The 21,874-nt window shown below is 46.2% G+C and overlaps 1 protein-coding gene across 12 annotated transcripts in view; it reads right to left on the bottom strand.

Annotated features, from left to right (window-relative positions):
* STAT3 (signal transducer and activator of transcription 3) overlaps positions 1-21,874 on the bottom strand; it is an 88,761-nt gene that overhangs the window by 20,419 nt on the left and 46,468 nt on the right. For 4 of the 12 annotated variants that reach the window (XM_010386210.2, XM_010386217.2, XM_030924129.1 and 1 more), the window contains exons 2-10: positions 17,485-17,635; positions 15,631-15,775; positions 14,311-14,409; positions 7,337-7,432; positions 6,749-6,830; positions 6,462-6,556; positions 6,134-6,285; positions 2,266-2,424; positions 2,048-2,140 (exon numbers count right to left, since the gene is read on the bottom strand). In XM_010386210.2, the coding sequence (XP_010384512.1) occupies positions 2,048-2,140; positions 2,266-2,424; positions 6,134-6,285; positions 6,462-6,556; positions 6,749-6,830; positions 7,337-7,432; positions 14,311-14,409; positions 15,631-15,775; positions 17,485-17,612 (1,049 nt within the window). In that variant the 5' untranslated portion in view covers positions 17,613-17,635. The remainder of the gene's footprint in view (positions 1-2,047; positions 2,141-2,265; positions 2,425-6,133; positions 6,286-6,461; positions 6,557-6,748; positions 6,831-7,336; positions 7,433-14,310; positions 14,410-15,630; positions 15,776-17,484; positions 17,636-21,874) is intronic. The other 8 variants (XM_030924125.1, XM_030924127.1, XM_010386192.2 and 5 more) reach the window with 2 other exon arrangements.

The raw sequence follows: 21,874 nt of genomic DNA, 5'->3' as shown, positions 1-21,874 counted from the left end.
CTGTAATTATAGACTCACATCTATAATCTCAGCACTGTGGGAGGCAAAGCTGGGAGGATCACTTGAGCCCAGGAGTTCCGTAACAGTCTGGGCAACAAAGGGAGAGCCCACCTCTATAAAAAATGTAAAAATTAGCGGGGTGTGGTAGCATGTACCTGTAGTAGCAGTTACTCAGGAAGCTGACACAAGAGGATCACTTGTGCCCAGGAGTTCAAGGCTACAGTGACTTATGATCATGCCACTGCACTCTAGCCTGGGTGACAGAGCAAGATCCTCTCTCTCTCTATCTCTCTTTTCTTTCTTTTTTTTTTTTTTTTTTGAGATGGAGTTTCGCTCTTGTTACCCGGGCTGGAGTGCAATGGCATGATCTCCGTTCACCACAACCTCCGCCTCCTGGGTTCAAGCGATTCTCCTGCCTCAGCCTCCCAAGTAGCTGGGATTACAGGCGTGCGCCACCACATCCAGCTAATTTTGTATTTTTAGTAGAGACGGGGTTTCTCCATGTTGGTCAGGCTGGTCTCGAACTCCCGACCTCAGGTGATCCACCCACCTCAGCGTCCCAAAGTGCTGGGATTACAGGCAAGAGCCACCGCGCCTGGCACCTATCTCTCTCTTTAAAAAAATTAAAATAGGGCCAGGCACGGTGGTTCATGCCTGTAATCCCAGCACTTTGGGAGGCCAAGGCGGGTGGATCACAAGGTCAGGAGTTCAAGACCAGCCTGGCCAAGATGGTGAAATCCCGTCTCTACTAAAAATACAAAAATCAGCCAGGCGTGGTGGCAGGCACCTGTAATCCCAGCTACTTGGGAGGCTGAGGCAGGAGAATCACTTGAATCTGGGAGGCGGAGGTTGCAGTGAGCCAAGATCATACCTCTGCACCCTAGCCTGGGTGATACAGCAAGACTCCATCTCGGAAAAAAAAAAAAAAATAGGCCGAGCACAGTGGCTCACACCCATAATCCCAGTACTTTTGGAGGCTGGGGCGGGTGGATCACCTGAGGTCAGGAGTTTGAGATCAGCCCGGACAACATGGAGAAACACCGTCTCTACTAAAAATACAAAAATCAGCCGGGCATGGTGGAGTGTGCCAGTCCAGCTACTCAGGGAGACTGAGGCAGAAGAATCGCGAGAACCCGGGAGGTGGAGGTTGCAGTGAGTCCAGTTCGCACCACTGCACTCCAACCTGGCCAACAGAGTGAGACTGTCTCAAAAAAAAAAAAAAAAAAAAAAAAAAAAATTAGCTGGGTGTAGTGGCAAGCACCTCTAGTGCCAGCTACTCAGGAGGCCGAGGCACAAGAATCATTTGAACCTGGGAGGTGGAGGTTGCAGTGAGCTGAGATCACACCACTGCACACCAGCCTGGGTGAGAGTGAGACCTGTCTCAAAAACAAAAGATGAGTATCACCCCTTCAAGCCAAAGGTACTGAGAAAACGCCTGAGAACTAACAACTTCAAGGTGTGAGAGATTCACAAAAGGACAATCAAAGCCATATAATGAAAAATATTACAGGAACACATGCTGTGCAGCTGGCATTTTGTTCTATTAATCCTGAAACCCAACACCATAGTAAGTTTCTGAGGAGGGAAATTTCGCTGCAGAAGGTCAAAACGCCAGCACACCTGTTCTGACTTGAGTGTGAAAGTAACACCTCACCCTACAGGCCCACCACCCACCTGCCCTGGGGCCTCTCAGCTTCCCCATCACTAAGCCTTACTCTTTCCCTTAAAATCCACAGGGAAGAGTAGCCTCAAAGAACAGAAAATAGATGACATTATTTTGTCCCTTGGGCAGAAGGAGAAGCTGTGGCCTGAGACTCCAGGTCTGCAATCATAGGAATATGCCCAGGTACCTTCAAAAAGATGACTGCTCTTTTGCTTTTGACATCAGAATCAGAGAGCAAGCAGATAGTATGGAAACAAATTTCATCTGCACAATAGTGTACAGCCTGTGACACCACACCTAGAAAGAACGACCCTGGCCACCAACTCTACCCTAATGGTGTCCCTCAGTAAAATCTCTACTGGAAACAGGAGTGGCGTGGCCTACCTGACTTTGGTAGTGAACTGGACTCCAGTCTTGATGACGAGGGGCCGGTCGGGATGCATGGGCATGCAAGGCTGCCGCTCCACCACAAAGGCACTGAGGAAAGACAAGACGGGCTCACACGCCACGGCCGCGACCGAAAGTCAGCCCCCCTCTCACTCTACCACATGAGTCTTTAGGTGTTTTTTAGATAAGGGAAAGGGACAAGGATGCTAAGTTACCTTTTCATTAAGTTTCTGAATAGCTCCACAATTCTCTCCTCCAGCATCGGCCGGTGCTGTACAATGGGGTCCCCTTTGTAGGAAACTTTTTGCTGCAACTCCTCCAGTTTCTTAATTTGTTGACGGGTCTGAAGTTGAGATTCTGCTAATGACGTTATCCTGCCAATAAATTAAGAAAGGTGCTAATTACCAAAGTGAATGTATACAGGTGAGATGGAGAAGGGGCAGGAAATACTGGAGACATGGAGACCCCTACAATAAGAACAAGGAATATTTTTAATCGTGGTGAAATATACATAGCATGAAATTTACAAGTTTTTATCTTAAGTTTACAGTTCAGTGACATTAAGAAAAGAGGAATTATTCGCCACATTGGGTGGATGCTGAAAATAAATAAATAAAAATTTTTAAATTATTTGTTTACTTATTTTTTGAGCTGGAGTGCAGTCGTGCAATCTCAGCTCACTGTAACCTCCACCTCCTGGGTTCAAGCGATTCTCCTGCCTGAGCCTCCTGAAGGATTACAGGTGTAAGCCACTGTGCCTGGCCTATTTATTTATTTATTTATTTGAGACAGAGTCTCACTGTGTTGCCCGGGCTGGAGTACAGTGGCGCAATCTCAGCTCACTGCAACCTCCGCCTCCCAAGTTCAAGTGATTCTCCTGCCTTAGTCTCCCAAGTAGCTGGGATTACAGGCACCCACCACCACTCCTGGCTAATTTTTGTATTTTTAGTAGACATGGGATTTTGCCATGTTGGCCAGGTTGGTCTTGAGCTCCTGACCTCGGGTGATCCACCTGCCTCAACCTCCCAAAGTGCTGGGATTACAGGCGTGAGCCACCGTGCCTGGCCAGAAAATAATTTATTTTACCTTTTATTACTAGTCCCTTCCTAAAATCTCAAATTACTAAGAGGGGGCTGGGCATAAAATTTATACCACTAGGAGGCATTGATAGAGTTATCATTGGAAAATGACAAGGATCTAAGCCCAGATATGCAGAACATGAAATATGAAATTTAGTACTTACTTTATTCATCCTAACTTGTCTATGAACATAAAGACTCAGAAAGAGATCAGACAGCTCACAAAGATGGATTTGAGCCAGCTCTGTCACACACTATCTGTGCAAGTTTTGCCAGGCCTTTCACCATCATGGGCCTTAGCTTCCCTTCTCATGAAGAGAAGGGCTTGAACTACATGAGTCCTTTATTTTCCTTCTTTTTTTTTTTTTTTTTTGAGGCAGGGTCCCACTCTGTGGCCCAGTGCAGCACAATGGCATGATCATAGCTCACTGCCTCCTTCAACTCCTGGACACGAGTGATCCTATCTCGGCTTCCTGAGTAGCTAGAACTACAGGTGTGTGCCACCATGCCTGTTTAGTTTAGTTTAGTTTAGTTTAGTTTTTTGAGATGGAGTCTCACTCTTGTCACCCAGGCTGAAGTGTAATGGCACATGTCTAGTTTTTTAAATTTTTGTAGGGATGGGACCTCACTTTGTTGACCAGGCTGGTCTCAAACTCCTGGGTTCAAGAGATCCTCCTAACTCTGCCTCCCAAAGCATTGGGATTTACAGGTGTGAGCCATGACACCCAATCCCCATAAACCTTTTCAATGTCAGCCTTCAGCTGATCAAAGGACACGACATTATGTTTCAAAATATCGATAACATGCACAAGGAATAAGTGAATAGAGAAGAAGAAAAAGTTCATTAAATCTGTCTCCAGGAATAGAGAATATTAGGCCAGGCACAGTGGGTCACACCTGTAATCCCAGAAATTTGAGAGGCCAAGGCAGGCGGATTGCTTGAGACCAGGAGTTTGAGACCAGCTTGGCCAACATGGTGAAACCCCATCTGTACTAAAATACAAAAAAACAGCCAGGCATGGTGGCATGGGCCTGTAATCCCAGCTACTTGGAAGGTTGTGGCTAAGAATTGCTTGAACCTGGGAGAAGGTTGCAGTGAGCCATGACTGTGTCACTGCACTCTAACCTGGGTGACAGAGTGAGACTCTAGTACAAAAAAAAAAAAAAAAAAAAAAAAAAATAGAGAAGTTTAGCATCATTCCATCATTCTTTGATGGTTTATCACTAGTGTAATAAAGATCAAAAGACCAGAAAGACAGAAAGTGAGGAGAGGGAGGAGGACGGGTGCAGGGATTTCTGAACTCCCTGACTCTTTTCTGGCACTTCTATCCTCCCATTCCCAGAACTTAAGCTTCTTCATTCCCTGGTCAGGAAGCATTTAAAACTGCTTTCAGTAAATTAACAACACTCGGGGTTAGTGAGGATATGAATAGACAGGCATTCTCTTGTAGAGTTGCCCTAAATTTCCAGTTTAGGCTCTGTATCTCAAGTTTCTCCTAGGGTAATCTGGTGCAACATGCTCACTACAGGGCCTTGCACATGAAGGGTGTGCAGTAAGATTTACTGGATGAAGGTAAAAGTGCAGATTACAGAAAAGCATAGGGCCGGGCGCGGTGGCTCAAGCCTGTAATCCCAGCACTTTGGGAGGCCGAGACGGGCGGATCACGAGGTCAGGAGATCGAGACCATCCTGGCTAACACAGTGAAACCCCGTCTCTACTAAAAATACAAAAACTAGCCGGGCGAAGTGGCGGGCGCCTGTAGTCCCAGCTACTCGGGAGGCTGAGGCAGGAGAATGGCGTAAACCCGGAAGGCGGAGCTTGCAGTGAGCTGAGATCCGGCCACTGCACTCCAGCCCCGGCGACAGAGTGAGACTCTGCCTCCAAAAAAAAAAAAAAAAAAAAAAAAAAGAAAAGCATATAAAGAAAGATCCTGGGCTGGGCACGGCAGCTCACATCTATAATTCCAGCGCTTCTGAGAGGCCGAAGTGGGATGATCCCTTGAGCCCAGGAGTTTGAGACCAGCCCAGGCAACAAAGTAAGACTCTGTCTCTATAAAAAAATTTAAAAATTAGCCAGGTGTGGTGGTGCACACCTGTAGTCCCAGCTACTCAGAAGGCAAAGGTGGGAAGATTGCTTGAGCCCAGGAGGTCAAGGCTCCAGCGAGACATGATTGCATCACTGTACTCTAGACTGGGTAACACAGTGAGACCCTGACTCCGAAAAAAAAAAAAATGATCCTGCTAATATAAACTGTATAAATTTCTATCTTTATGTGTATATACATAATGACAGATGTCTAGACTGAGCGTCAACTAAAATTTTAACTACCAGTACTGCTGATGATTTAATTAAAAAATTTTTTCTTCACTTGATTAATTTTCTGTATTTGAATTTTTCCCCTTAAAAAGGGCATGTGTTGTTTTAGATTACTAAAATAACTAAAACTAAAAATTTTGTTTATCTGTTAAATACAGTTAAACCAAAAGCCTTAATTGAATCAAGTAAAATATACTTAAAATATAATAATATAAATACATTTTTTTAAACAAAGTTGCTCCAAATAAAGTAAAAACTCTATTTTATTTTTATTTTTTTGAGATGGAGTCTCACTCTGTTGCCCAGGCTGGTTGGCGTGCGGTAGTGCGATCTTGGCTCACTGCAACCTCCATATCCCAGATTCAAGTGATTCTCCTGCCTCAGCCACCCAGAGTAGCTAATTTTTATGTTTTTAGTAGAGATGGGTTTTCACCATGTTGGCCAGGCTGGTCTCAAACACCTGACCTCAAGTGATCCGCCCATCGTGGCCTCCCAAAGTGCTGGGATTACAGGTGTGAGACACCGCGCCCAGCCGAAATAAAGTAAAAACTTTAATTATTGGGTTAAATTTGAATATGGAAAAGTCCCCACATTGGAGATAGAGTACCAATTCTGTGGGCCTGCAGTTAAGATCAGAATTCAATCTAGCTTTCGAGAAAGAAAGGAAAAGCTTCTTTCATCCTTTACCAGTTTTCTAGCCGATCTAGGCAGATGTTGGGCGGACCTCCAATGCAGGCAATCTGTTGCCGCCTCTTCCAGTCAGCCAGCTCCTCATCTGTGAGAGTTTTCTGCACGTACTCCATCGCTGACAAAAGCCCCGCCAGCTCACTCACGATGCTCTGGTTGGAAACCAAAACAAAGTCAGAAAACATTTCCTCAGACCGTCTCTAACCACATTCTTTAGTCAACTCCAGAGCAGGAACTTCTTAGAAACCAAGCAAGTTCTGCCACAAGATGCTGAAATCCCACAAGTGAGCGAGACACATAGGGGAAGTGGTCCGACCAATGCCCTTACTCTCCGCATCTGGTCCAGCGCAGTGAGCATCTGTTCCAGCTGCTGCATCTTCTGCCTGGTCACTGACTGGTTGTTTCCATTCAGATCTTGCATGTCTGCAGAGGAAGAAAAAACTCCTTGACCTGAGGGAATACTTCTGTCCTTAATGACCAGGCTCCTTTGAGCACCCATAACTCCCTTGCGCCCCGACCACCTTAAGATCTAAAAGAGTTAAGACAAATGACTCTTTCAACTCAACAACACAAACTCACTTTCTAGAGATTTTAACGTCTCTAATATTCACTTGCCTCCTTGACTCTTGAGGGTTTTATAGTTGAAATCAAAGTCATCCTGGAGATTCTCTACCACTTTCATTTTCTGTTCTAGATCCTGTTTAAAACAAGTAAACAAAAAAACAGAAGTAAAAAAAGATTTCCTTGGGAACAAAAAAAATAACGTATCTGAGGAGAATTCAAATGAAGCCAAAACCTCAAAAAAGATACATGGAGGACTTGCAGGCAGTATCCCCAAGAGAAGGCTCCCTGGTGGCCAGGCGCAATGGCTCACGCCTGTAATCCTAGCACTTTGAGAGGCTGAGTTGGGAGGATCACTTGAGCCCAGGAGTTTGAGATCAGCCTGAGCAACACAGGGAGACCCCCATCTCTACAAAATTTTGTTTTAAATCAGCTGGGCGTGGTGGTGCACGCCTGTAGTCCCAGTTACTTGGGAGGATGAGGTAGGAGGACTACTTGGGCCTGAGAGGTCAAGGCTGCAGTGGGCTGTGATCATGCCACTGCAGCCCAGCCTGAGCAGCAAAGCAAGACCTTGTCTCAAAAAAAAAAAAAAAAAAAAAAATTAATAAAAGCTCCCTGCCCAAGGCTTGTAACTTGCATCACCTGCACTCTCTTCCGGACATCCTGAAGGTGCTGCTCCAGCATCTGCTGCTTCTCCGTCACCACAGCTGCTGTGGGGTGGTTGGCCTGGCCCCCTTGCTGCCAAAAAGGAGGTCAATGCACATGTGAACACAGAAATATAGGGAGAGGAATACCCCATATTTGGCTTGAGATGCTGCTGCCATCATGAGAGGAAGGGAAACAGAGGCAGTGGTGTTGTCACTATACAGGTGACACTACATAGGTCATACCATAAACCCCCTCTATGAACTGCACTGAGACCACATGTTCAGCTAAGACATGGTCTATGCCTTCGAAAAGCTTATGGGCAAGTATGTCAAAAAATTCAGAACAATTTATGACAGCAGATGTTGGATGTCTACTTAAATGTGGTGTCCAGTATATTTCTGAGGGATAATAAAAAAAAGTCCTGCCCTAGCGGATGAAATTCCATATCAAAAGATATCTCGGGGAGAAGGGGAGGCTGGTACCTTGAAAAAGGTCAAAGAGCACATGGAAAAAGAAAAAGAAGAAAGAAGGCCAGATGTAGCAGCTCATACCTATAATCTCAGCACTTGGGAAGGCTGAAGGGGGAGAAGTGCTTGAGGCCAGGAGTTCAAAACTAGCCTAGTCAACATAGTAAGGCCCCATCTCGAATGAATGAATGAATGAATGAATGAATGAATTAAAGAAATAAAAAAAACAAATAGCATATGAAACTTAAAAATTATAGGTTTGTGGCTGGGCGCGGTGGCTCATGCCTGTAATCCCTGAACTTTGGGAGGCCGAGGTGGGCGGATCACGAGGTCAGGGGATCAAGACCATCCTGGCTAACACAGTGAAACCCCATCTCTACTAAAAATACAAAAAATTAGCCGGGCGCAGTGGCAGGTGCCTGTAGTCCCAGCTACTCCGGAGGCTGAGGCAGGAGAATGGCGTGAACCCTGGAGGTGGAGCTTGCAGTGAGCCGAGAATGCGCCACCGCACTTCAGCCTGGGCGACAGAGTGAGACTCCGCCTCAAAAAAACAAAAAAAAATTACAGGTTTGTGCTAGGCGCAGTGGCTCACGCCTGTAATCCCAGCACTTTGGGAGGCCAAGGCGGGTGGATTACCTGAGGTTCAAAGTTTGAGACCAGCCTGACCAACATGGAGAAACCCCGTCTCTACTAAAAATACAAAGTTAGCTGAGCGTGGTGGTGCATGACTGTAATCCCAGCTACTCGGGAGGCTGAGGCAGGAGAATTGCTTGAACCCGGGAGGCGGAAGTTGTGTTGAGCCAAGACTGCACCATTGCACTCCAGCCTGGGCAACAAGAGTGAAACTCCATCTCAAAAAAAAAAAAAATTACAGGTTTGGACTGGGCATGGTGGCTCCCACCTATAATCCTAGCACTTTGGGAACCAAGGCAGGAGGATCACTTGAGGCTGGGAGTTTGAGACCAGCCCAGGGAACATAGAGAGAGACCCCATCTCAACCAAAAATATATATATATATTTTTAAATTAGCTGGGTGTGGTGGCATATACCTGTAGTTCTAGCTACTTGGGAGGCTGAGGTGGGAGGATCACTTAAGTCCAGAAGTTTGAGGCTGCACTAGAGCCAGTTTTATGGGCAACCATTCTCTTCCTTTCCCATGGTCCCTATCCAAGCCCACAGAATACAAACTTCTTAGAAGTTTTGGGAAGGTGACCCATGCCCCTACCCCTGCTTCTTCTTCCCACAGTGACAGTGACTCATCTGATTGGTAAGATGGAGAGAAAGACTCTGTGCACACATAGATCGTCAAAGAATCCAGCACTAAGCTGGTGCCTCCCTCCTCTCACTCTTGCCTTACTAGGGCCCACCACAAGCAAAAGCAGCAGCCTGGTTTCTAGAAGCAGGTCTAGAAGCCTATCCCTCTGCCTTCAATGAGTGTTGGTCTATGGCGGCTGAAGCTCCATATGGATGGCTGGGGTGGGGTGAGGGTGCTGCTCTGCACACCCAGGCTCTCTCCACGCCAAGATCTAACTCAGGGCACAGGCATCGGAAAGCCCCTATGGTTACCAGCTCAAGCCACACTTTCCATTCTAGTTTTACCTATACAGCTGATGTTTTAATCTTCATTCCACTCCCATGTCTATTTCTCAAGTAGGACTACACTTAAAGGGGAAAAACATGTGATTAATGATCACCCACAGAAACCCACCTCTAATACCTTTGTAAAAAACTTCATTGGCTCCCCACTGCTTCCAGCTATAAACATCTCAGGCCAACACAGAAAGCTATTTCACACAATTGATAACTTAAACTTTCCCTCCCTGTACTTCGGTCGCCCCAAACTCCCCACTCTTCCCTGCATGCAATGTGTTTCCACACTCCCTCCCCACCCGCCATCCACTCAGCCTGGCCTGAGCTTTAGCCCAAACACACCTGAACTCACTCACCTTCAAATTCAGTTCAAATGTTTCTTTTCGTGCAAAATCTTATTCAACTTCCTTAGACAAAATGACACACATCCTCTTCTGTGTTTTTCTCACTTCGAGTGTTTGTGTACTTATAATCCCAACTAGCCTGACAGCCCCTGGTAGCAGGGATTACATCCATTCTTCTATCTTTAACCCATTCTAGACACTTAAAAGCATGCCAGATGTCGTAAACAGAAAAAATAGCAGTGAGGCCTTGGTCGAGGCCACAAATATCCAACTTACGGCTTCATATCAGGGGTTGCAAACTTTTTCTCTAAGGGACAGAGGGTAAATATTTTTGGCTTCCTGGGTCAATATAGTCCCTGCCACAAATAGCCCTGCCACTGCAGCACAAAAGCAGCCACAGATAATGCATAAATAACCGAGTGTGGCTGGGTTCCGAAAAAAACCTCATTTACAAAACAAGCAGCAGGCTGGATTTGGGCCACGGTCACAGTTTGCAGACCCCTAATCCATCCAATTGAAAACATCCTTGGGATACCTTTGGCTTACCTACCTCCCATGGTAAGTTGGAGTCTCTATCCAAATTGACTTAAACCACATATTTTTATATTGTGGAGCAGGTTAAAATACAAAGGTTTCCCGTAACAGAAAATCGTAGTGCTGCCTGGGCAAGTGCCTGTGTGCTAACCTCTCGGGTTAAAGGGCACTGAACAGTAAGTGTTATCTACCACCTCACTCACACCTGAGCATATCAGTTTTCTGCTTAAAATTCCTCACTGGGGCCGGGCACAGTGGCTCATGCCTATGATCCCATGACTTTGGGAGGCCGAGGTGGGCGGATCACCTGAGGTCAGGAGTTCGAGACCAGCCTGGTCAACATGGTGAAACTCCATCTCTACCAAAAATACAAAACATTCTTCACTGGGTCCCCATTTCCTACAGTAATGGTGAGGGTGATGATAGTGATGTCAGCAGCAGCAGAAAGCAGTTAAATTGTTTTGCATTTATGTGTCAGATACTGTTCTAAGCATTTTACATGTATGAATTCTATAAAGAAGGTGTAATTATCACTCCCACTGGAGGAACAGAGAGAGTAAAAATTGTTTACTTAAGGTTACAGAGCAAGTGGCAGGGCTGTGGGTTCAAATCAAAGCAGTTGGCTCCTTGTGGTAAACTGCTCTTCTAGGGCCCCATTGTTAGGTATGACTAATTAAAACATCATCATGTGGCCTTGACTAGCTCATCTTCCCGACCCAATCAGATGCCGAACTTTCTACACTTCTCCCAAGAATACATGTTTCTGTTTCTGTCTTTGAACATGATCTTCTTTCTGCCTGGAGAGCTCTCTCTCATCAGTTGATGAGCCCAGGAGTTCAACACCAGCCTGGGAAACATGGCAAGAGCCCATCTCTACCAAAAAAAAAAAAAATTAGTTGGGCATGGTGGCATATGCCTGTAGTCCCAGCTACTCATAAGGCTGAGGCAGGAGGATCACAAGGGTCCAGGTGGTTGAGGCTGCAGTGAGCTGTGATCACACCACTGCACTACAGCCTGGGTGACAGAGTGAGACTGTCTCAAAAAACAAAAGGTTACAATGGCAAATTTGAAATGTAATGTTATGTGTATTTCACCACAATTTTTTAAAAAGCAGGGGGTCAGGGAGAAAAAGAAAAAATGTTCCTGACGATAGGATATTAAAGAAAGTAAAATCCCTCACAGAAAGTAAAAAAGTCTCCTATGACCAACTACTTTAATGATTTAGTATATATGTTTCCAGATATTTTCCCATACATACCAACAGTATATGCAAATTGCATACATTTCCTTTTACTATTATGAATCAGATCTTTGCTTTTTTTTTTTTTTTTTTTTTTTCAGACAGAGCCCCACTCTATCGCCCAGGCTGGAGGGCAGCGGCGCAATCTCAGCTCACTGCAACCTCTGCCTCCCAGGTTCAAGCGATTCTCCTGCCTCAGCTTCCCGAGTAGCTGGGACTACAGGCACGTACCACCATGCCCAGCCAATTTTTGTATTTTTAGTAGAGATGGGGTTTCACCATGTTGGCCAGGATGGTCTCAATCTCTTGACCTCGTGGATCCGCCCACCATGGCCTCCCAAAGTGCTGGGATTACAGGCGTGAGACACCATTGCCTGGCCCAGATATTTACTTTCATTACATCTTCTTTTTTTTTTTTTTTTGAGACGGAGTCTCACTCTGTCACCGGGGCTGGAGTGCAGTGGCCAGATCTCAGCTCACTGCAAGCTCCGCCTCCCAGGTTCCCGCCATTCTCCTGCCTCAGCCTCCGGAGTAGCTGGGACTACAAGTGCCCGCCACCTCGCCCGGCTAGATTTTTGCATTTTTTAGTAGAGATGGGGTTTCACCATGTTAGCCAGGATGTTCTCGATCTCCTGACCTCGTGGTCCACCCGTCTCAGCCTCCCAAAGTGCTGGGATTACAGGCTTGAGCCACCGCGCCCGGCTTCATTACATCTTCTAACAGGTTACTACTGCCACTGTATAGAGGAACCGCAGATTCTGAAAATATTTATCTTGTATACAATGACCTTTCTAAACCTTGCTAGTTCCAATTGTTATTGTTAGTTTTGTTTCTCTTGGATCTTCTAGGAAGATCTATCTATCTGTAAATAATAAGAATTCTGTCCCTTGCTTTCCAATATTTGTACCCTCATTTCTTTTTTTTTTTTTTTGGATAGGCTGGATCCTTCAGAAAAGTATCAAGAGTAAAAGACATCCTTATCTTTTGTTGTTGTTTTTTTTTTTTTTTTTTTTTTTTTTTTTTTTTGAGGCGGAGTCTCGCTCTGTCGCCCAGGCTGGAGTGCAGTGGCCAGATCTCAGCTCACTGCAAGCTCCGCCTCCCGGGTTTACGCCATTCTCCTGCCTCAGCCTCCCGAGTAGCTGGGACTACAGGCGCCCACCACCTCGCCCGGCTAGTTTTTGTATTTTTAGTAGAGACGGGGTTTCACCGTGTTAGCCAGGATGGTCTCGATCTCCTGACCTCGTGATCCGCCCGTCTCGGCCTCCCAAAGTGCTGGGATTACAGGCTTGAGCCACCGCGCCCGGCCTCTTTTGTTGTTTTTACTGAGAAGTGTTTCACCACTGTGCATCATGCTCCCTTTGGTTTCTGATAAATATTCTTTCTTGTGTTTAGAAAGATCCTTAATTAAGCCAGGTGCAGTGGCTCACACCTGTAATCCCAGCACTTTGGGAGGCCGCAGCAGGTGGATCATGAAGTCAGGAGATCAAGACCATCCTGCCTAACAAGGTGAAACTTCGTCTCTACTAAAAAAAAATACAAAAAATTAGCCAGGCATGGTGGCACACACCTGTAGCCCAGCTACTCAGGAGGGTAAGGCAAGAGAATCACTTGAACCTGGGAGGCGGAGGTTGCAGTGAGCCAAGATGGCGCCACTGCACTCCAGCCTGGGTGACAGAGCGAGACTCTGTCTCAAAAAAAAAAAAGAAGGCCGGGCGCGGTGGCTCAAGCCTGTAATCCCAGCACTTTGGGAGGCCGAGACGGGCGGATCACGAGGACAGGAGATCGAGACCATCCTGGCTAACACGGTGAAACCCCGTCTCTACTAAAAACTACAAAAAACTAGCCGGGCGAGGTGGCGGCGCCTGTAGTCCCAGCTACCCGGGAGGCTGAGGCAGGAGAATGGCGTGAACCCGGGAGGCGAAGCTTGCAGTGAGCTGAGATCCGGCCACAGCACTCCAGCCTGGGTGACAGAGCGAGACTCCGTCTCAAAAAAAAAAAAAAAAAAAAGAAAAAGAAAAAAATAGAGATGAGGTCTCGCTATGTTGCCCCAGCTGGTCTCGAACTTCTGAGGCTCAGCAGTCTGCCTGTCTCAGCCTCCCAAAGTGCTGGGATTACAGGCGTGAGCCACTATACCTGGCTGTTTTTTCGGTTTTGATATGAGGATTTTTCCAGCCTCATAAAATAAGCTGGAAACATCTCTTGTTTTCCTATATTTTGGAAAAGTTTGAATGATATTGGAATAATCTGTACTATGAAAGTTTGTCAGAACAGGCCGGGCACGGTGGCTCACGCCTGTAATCTCAGCACTTTGGGAGGCTGAGGTGGGTGGATCACCTGAGGTCGGGAGGTCTCCAACATGGAGAAACCCCGTCTCTACTAAAAATACAAAATTAGCCAGGCGTGGTGGCGCATGCCTATAATCCCAGCTACTCGGGAGACTGAGGCAGGAGAATCACTTGAACCGTGGAGGTGGAGAGCCGAGATTGTGCCATTGCACTTTAGCCTGGATAACAGAAGCAAAACTCGGTCTCAAAAAAAAAAAAGAAAGTTTGTCAAACCATTGGGTCTGCTGGATTCTTTTGGTGGAACTTTCTTTTTTTTTTAGAGTTTTTCAATGTATTTTGGGGGGTGGAACTTTCTTTTTTTTAGAGTTTTTCGATGTATTTTTATGATTATTGATCTATTTAATTTATTTTCCTTCTTTTTCAGTAGATGTAATAATTTATCTCATTATAAAGTTGTTTGATTTTCCATTCCTCCCAGACCAGGGATTTGTTTTGTCTCAGGTCTCACCTGGGCCGCAGTGGCTGCAGTCTGTAGGAGGCGTGACTCTTCCCACAGGCACCGGGCCACAATCCGGGCAATCTCCATTGGCTTCTCAAGATACCTGCTCTGTAAGTAGGAGAGAAAGAGAATGAAAATCAGCAGCAGACCATGGAGATGTGGACTGAACTGTGGCACCTTAAAACTAATGTATTCATCAAGGAAAGCATTTACTCTAGGAAACAACAGAACACAGACTTCAGAGCCTGGGTGAAGGCTCTCTGTGGGTGGGTGAAAGGGAGGTCGTTACTATTTTTCTGTAACAGAAGGCACACTAGCCTGAGTCTTTTTTTTTTGAGACTGGGTCTCATCTCACTCTGTCCACCAGGCTGGAGTGCAGTGGCGCAATCACAGCTTACTGCAGCTTCGACCTCCCAGGCTCAAGTGATTTTCTCACCTCAGCCTTCTGAGTAGCTGAGACTACAGGTACATGCCACCACAACTGGCTAGTTTTTGAAAAAAAAATTCTGTAGGGATGGTGTCTCGTTATGCTGCCCAGGCTGGTCTCAAACTCCTGGGCTCAAGCAATCCTCCCACCTCAACCTCCTAAGGTGTTGGGATTACAGGCATGAGCCACCATGCTTGGCCTTGTCTGAGTCTTTACACAGTATGCTATCCTGCTCTTGCAGGGAAGCAACTGACTTATTCAAGAAGTATCCCATTACGGTCAAACCTTTAACGTGTAACAGTGAGAGTCATCCTCCTATCAGTGAACTGGGTTAACATGCTAACATGTATGATTAACATAACAATCACTTTATGGTCAGGCATGGTAGCTCATGCCTGTAATCCCAGCACTTTGGGAGGCCGAGGCAGGTGGATCACGAGATCAGGAGATCAAGACCATCCTGGCTAACATGATGAAACCCTGTCTCTACTAAAAATACAAAAAATTAACCAGGCATGGTGGCGGGCGCCTGTAGTCCCAGCTACTTGGGAGGCTGAAGCAGGAGAATAGCGTGAACCTGGGAGGTGGAGCTGGCAGTGAGCCGAGATCACGCCACTGCACTCCAGCCTGGGCGACAGAGCGAGACTCCGTCTCAAAAAAAAAAAAAAAAAAAAAATCACTTTATTACTTCAACTATGACAAGAGAAGTGGTTCTCAGGTAATGATGCTCACGGGTAACTATACAGAGCTTTGAGAAAGGGCTAATTACTTCTCCTGTGATTGAAAATACAAGATAGATCCTTGTTATTTAGCCAAATGAGAAAAGAAATGCTTCCAGGAAAGAACGCTAACACCCAACTCTATGGGTCCTGTTTCTCCTTGTCCTCAGTTTCTCATCATACCTGAAGAAACTGCTTGATTCTTCGTAGATTGTGCTGATAGAGAACATTCGACTCTTGCAGGAAGCGGCTATACTGCTGGTCAATCTCGCCAAGGAGATTATGAAACACCAAAGTGGCATGTGATTCTTTGCTGGCCGCATATGCCCTAGGAAAAGGAAGAATGATAAAGAATGGCTCTGAAGTCGACACATACACACAAACACAGAAATCACTATCAAGAAAGAGGAAAAAAATATAAAGCAAACCTGATGCTATAACCCATTCATCATTTTAGATTCTTCTTGCTCAGCAATAAAATGCCATCAATTTAATAATTATTAATAATTATTTCAGGCCGGGCACAGTGGCTCACGCCTGTAATCCCAGCACTTTGGGAAGCCGAGGCTGGCGGATCACCTGAGGTCAGGAGTTCCAGACCAAACAAGCCAACATGGTGAAACCCTGTCTCTACTAAAAATCAAAAATTAGCTGGGTGTGGTGGTGGGCACCCGTGGGTGTGGTGGTGGGCACCCGTAATCCCAGCTACTCGGGAGAATGAGGCAGGAGAATCACTTGAACCCAAGAGTCAGAGGTTGCAGTGAGCTGAAATTGTGCCACTGCACTCCTGCCTGGGCTAGAGCCAGGCTCTGTTTCCAAAAAAAAAAAAAAAAAAAAAAAAAAAAACAAAAACCCACAACAAAACAAAAAAAACAATTATCCCAGATATTATTATCCACTCTCATAATCTGTATTTGTAAAATATTTGAGCAAAGTAGACAGCTATGCTGTTTTGCTTTAAACTCTCAATTAACTCTGGTCAGATTTATTAGTACAAATAAGTAATCCCAGGCTGGGATGGCCTATCTCCAGCATCTGGGAATCACCTCCTGGCCCTTCACCAAATCAGAATATGCATTCTGGAAAAACCAGGTCATATTAACACTGGCCTGAATTAAACCAAAATCAGTAGGTGAGCCTGAGCATACTGAAGTGAAGGAAATAGTTGCTGGACTTCTGTGCCATTATCTCCTCTGTGAATGGAATCTATTTCCCTTATCCTGTGATCTAGTTTGGACCTACATCCTTGCCCAAACCTCATACTGAAATGTAACCTGCACTGTTGGAGGTGGGGCCTGGTGAAGGGTGACTGGATCATGGGGGTGGGTTTCTCATGAATGGTTTAGCACCATCCCTGTTGATACTGTTCTCGAGACAGTGAGTTCTTGTGCGATCTGATCGTTTAAAAGTGTGTGGCGCCTCCCCCTTGCTCTCTTGCTCTTGCTCTGGCCACGTGACCTGCCTGTTCCCACTCTGCCTTCCGCCACGATTGGAAGCTTTCTGAGGCCTCCCTGGCAGTGGATGCTGCTATGCTTCCTATACAGCCTGCAGAAGTATGAGCCAATTAAACCTCTTTTCTTATAAATTACCCAGTCTCAGGTATTTCTTTACAGCAAGCTGAGAACAGACTAATACACCCCTGTGGCTCCTTCCTTTAACTAAAGGGGAATTACAAGTATCAACCCAAAGTTCTAGCTATGACAGAATTTACATTCAAAGAAAAAATATGTCTAACACATAGCTGGATTATCAGAATATACAGAGGATCTGCCCAAGTAAATGGGGTTCAAATCAACCTTCAAGACATCTACCACCATACAGGCAGTTTCAATGTGTCAAAGACACTTGCCCACATGCCCTTCTAATACAAAAAATGCTTTACAAGACCAAAGGGTGCCACTTTATCTCCTGATCTCATTTTCCCCATCACCTGTACCCATAAATTTTTTAATTAAACAGCAAAGCATGACATTAAGAGCTCATATCTCTTGACTCAAACCGAAACCTAACAATTTGGAGAGTCTCTTAAGGACTTACCAATCTTGACTCTCAATCCAAGGGGCCAGAAACTGCCGCAGCTCCATTGGGAAGCTGTCACTGTAGAGCTGATGGAGCTGCTCCAGGTACCGTGTGTCAAGCTGCTGTAGCTGATTCCATTGGGCCATCCTGCTAAAATCAGGGGTCCCAACTGTAAACCAAAGTGTGCACATGGTCACCACAAGTCCCAGTAGGGGTAAATAATCTAGAAGTAGCCATTGCCCAACACAGGTATCAGGTCTGTGACTAGGGATAAAGATGTTCTGGGGAGGACCCTGCTTCTTTCTCCCAGTTTATTTTTAAAAAATAGAGATGGGGTCTTCACCATGTTGCCCAGGCTGGCCTTGAACTCCTGGACTCAAGTGATCTCCCACCTCGGCCTCCCAAAGTGCTGAGATTACAGGCATGAGCCAACACACCCAGCCTGTTTCTCCCAGTTTAGAACAATACAAACACGGCCGGGCGCGGTGGCTCAAGCCTGTAATCCCAGCACTTTGGGAGGCCGAGACGGGCGGATCACGAGGTCAGGAGATCGAGACCATCCTGGCTAATATGGTGAAACCCCGTCTCTACTAAAAAATACAAAAAACTAGCCGGGCGACGAGGCGGGCGCCTGTAGTCCCAGCTACTGGGGAGGCTGAGACAGGAGAATGGCGTGAACCCGGGAGGCGGAGCTTGCAGTGAGCTGAGAGCTGGCCACTGCACTCCAGCCTGGGCGGCAGAGCAAGACTCCGTCTCAAAAAAAAAAAAAAAAAAAAAAAAAAAAAAAGAACAATACAAACACATTCACAATCTCCATCTTGGGATAATCACAGCTTTTTTATTTTTCTTATTTTTTAAAGACAGAGTGAGGAGGCTGAGGCAGGAGAATGGCATGAACCCAGGAGGCAGAGCTTGCAGTGAGCTGAGATCCGGCCACTGCACTCCAGCCTGGGCGATAGAGCAAGACTCCGTCTCAAAAAAAAAAAAAAAAAAAAAAAAAAGACAAGAGTCTTGCTCCGTGGCCCAGGCTAGAGTGCAATGGCATGATCATGGGCTCAAGAGATCCTCCCACCTCAGCATCCCGAGGAGCTGGGACTATAGGCACATACCACCATGCCACACTCGTTTTTTAAAACATGTTTTGTGAGACAAACAAAACATGCCCAGGCTGGTCTTGAACTCCTGGGCTCAAGTCATCCTCCTGTCTCGGCTTCCCAAAGTGCTGGGATTACATATGTGAGCCACCGCATCTGGCCACACATCTCTTTTTTTTTTTTTTTTTTGAGACGGAGTCTCGCTCTGTCGCCCAGGTTGGAGTGCAGTGGCCGCATCTCAGCTCACTGCAAGCTCCGCCTCCCAGGTTCATGCCATTCTCCTGCCTCAGCCTCCGGGTAGCTGGGACTACAGGTGCCCGCCACCATGCCCGGCTAGTTTTTTGTATTTTTTTTAGTAGAGACAGGGTTTCACCGTGTTAGCCAGGATGGTCTCGATCTCCTGACCTTGTGATCCACTCATCTCAGCCTCCCAAAATGCTGGGATTACAGGCTTGGGCCACCACACCCGGCCCATCACACATCTCTTTTACACTGGGATGACAAGTGGCTATTGTGCCAGGTTCTATAATCCATTATCTACCAGAGGTGTGTGAAATTTAAAAATTACTTAACTCCCAGATTTCCATTCCCTTATCTATAAAATAGAGATAATATTTCCCACTCCTCAGGGGTATTGAGATATTCCTACAGCATCTAGCTCAGTGCACGGCACACAACAGATGCCCAACAAATGTTGGTTCCTTTCTTTCTACTCCACAGCCCTTTTAGTTATACACAGTAAACCTGTACTGTGGCCAAAATGTAGAAAGTGGATGTTTGGGGTGGGGAGACAGAGAGCTAATTCCAGGACTACAGGTTTAAAAGTATAAATGAGGATCCAGGAAGATCTGCCTGAGATTCTCCTACTCAACAAATAGTAACTATTTAAAAAATTGCTTAGTCTGGGATAACAGAGAAGGAAAGAAAAATGCCAGGCATAAAAGTTGTCCCAGGTTCAGGAACACCCCAGTGAAATGCTCTGGCATGAGAAACCCAGTCAGCTAATCACCTATAATCCCCTTTCTGAATAGTATGGGTCATGGAAATATCAATAGAGGTCAAGTCATTTTAAGCAGTTCTAAAATTAGGCCAGGGGCAGCGGCTTACGCCTGTAATCCCAGCACTTTGGGAGGCTGAGGCGGGCAGATCACCTGAGGTCGGGAGTTCGAGACCAGACTGACCAATTCGGAGAAACCCTGTCTCTACTAAAAATACAAAATTAGCTGGGTGTGGTGGCACATGCCTGTAATTACAGCTACTCAGGAGGCTGAGGGAGGAGAATTGCTTGAACCCAGGAGGCGGAGATTGAGGTGAGCTGAGATTGCACCACTGCATTCCAGCCTGGGCAACAAGAGCAAAACTCTGTCTCAAAAAAAGAGAAAAAGAAAAAGAAAAAAAGTTGTTCTGAAAATAATTACGGCCGGGCGCGGTGGCTCAAGCCTGTAATCCCAGCACTTTGGGAGGCCGAGGCGGGTGGATCACGAGGTCAGGAGATCGAGACCCTCCTGGCTAACACGGTGAAACCCCGTCTCTACTAAAAATACAAAAAACTAGCCGGGCGCGGTGGCGGGCGCCTGTAGTCCCAGCTACTCGGAGGCTGAGGCGGGAGAATGGCGGGAACCCGGGAGGCGGAGCTTGCAGTGAGCCGAGATCGCGCCACTGCACTCCAGCCTGGGCGACTCAGCGAGACTCCGTCTAAAAAAAAAAAAAAATAATAATAATAATTACAAGTCAGAGCCTAAGATGAAGATATATACAGACCAAGGTCCAACGAGATGGTTCTCTGGGATAGTGAGAACATTTAATGAGAGACTGAACACATGCAAACACACTAGAGTTCTTGATTCTCAGAGAAGGCACGAAGAAGTACCTAGTTAGCACTGGCTCTTTCATAAAAATGACTGAGCAAACTGGCAACAAAACCAACAGGTCTTCTGTTCTCGAGGCAGCAAATGTAATGGAATGAAAGGTGCAATCATGGAACCTCTAACTCCTGCAACCTCTAACTCCTGGGCTCAGGCAATCCTCCTACCTCAGCCTCCCAAGCAGCTGGGAGTACAGGCAGCACTGCTGTACCTGGCTAATTAAAAAAAAAAAAACAAAAAACAAAAAAAAAATTTTGTAGAAACAGAGTCTCACTATGTTGCCCAGACTGGTCTCGAACTCCTGGGCTTAAGCAATCCTCCTGCCCTGACCTCCCAAAGTGCTGGGATTACAGGCGTGAGCCACCACGCCTGGCTTGGGATCAGGTTTTTGTTTGTTTGTTTGTTTGTTTGTTTTCTTTTGAGACATAGTCTCTGTCACCGGGGCTAGAGAGCAGTGGCGCCCAGGCTGGAGGGCAGTGGCGCGATCTCGGCTCACTGCAAGCTCCGCCTCCCAGGTTCACGCCATTTTCCTGCCTCAGCCTCCCGAGTAGCTGGGACTACAGGCGCCCGCCACCACGCCCGTCTAAGTTTTTGTATTTTTTTTAGTAGAGACGGGGTTTCACCATGTTAGCCTGGATGGTCTTGATCTCCTGACCTCATGATCTGCCCACCTCAGCCTCCCAAAGTGCTGGGATTACAGGCATGAGCCACCACGCCCAGCCTGGGGTTAGGTTTTCTAACAGAACCTGAGAGGGCTGCACTTCTCCCTCCCTCTTTGATGGATAGACTCAAAATACCCCTTTTGCTACTGTGAAGACGGCTGGTGGAGCTCTCAAGCACATATTCAGGGAAGTGCAGGAAGTACCTCTCAGCAGTCTTTACATTGAATAATTAATAATCTAAGGCAACAACATCCAACAGAAATAGAAGACAAGCCACATATGCATTTTAAATTTTCTGGTAGCCATATTTAAAAAGTTAAAAGAAACAGGTGAATTAATTTTAATAATGTATTTTATTTCGTTTAATATGTCCAAAATGTTATTTCAACATATGATCATACAAAACATTATTATTGGCCGGGCGCGGTGGCTCAAGCCTGTAATCCCAGCACTTTGGGAGGCCGAGACGGGCGGATCACGAGGTCAGGAGATCGAGACCATCCTGGCTAACACGGTGAAACCCCGTCTCTACTAAAAATACAAAAACTAGCCGGGCGAAGTGGCGGGCGCCTGTAGTCCCAGCTACTCGGGAGGCTGAGGCAGGAGAATGGCGTAAACTCGGGAGGCGGAGCTTGCAGTGAGCTGAGATCTGGCCACTGCACTCCAGTCCGGGCGACAGAGCGAGACTCCGCCTCAAAAAAAAAAAAAAAAAAAAAAAAAAAAAAAAAAAACATTATTATTATTATTATTATTTTATTTTTATTTTTTGGAGACAGGCACTCTGTCA

Source organism: Rhinopithecus roxellana, chromosome 19 (assembly GCF_007565055.1).
Source record: "Rhinopithecus roxellana isolate Shanxi Qingling chromosome 19, ASM756505v1, whole genome shotgun sequence".
NCBI classification, from domain to species: domain Eukaryota; kingdom Metazoa; phylum Chordata; class Mammalia; order Primates; family Cercopithecidae; genus Rhinopithecus; species Rhinopithecus roxellana.
Note: the sequence above shows the minus strand (reverse complement) of the source record. Positions and strands in the feature narration are given on the sequence as shown.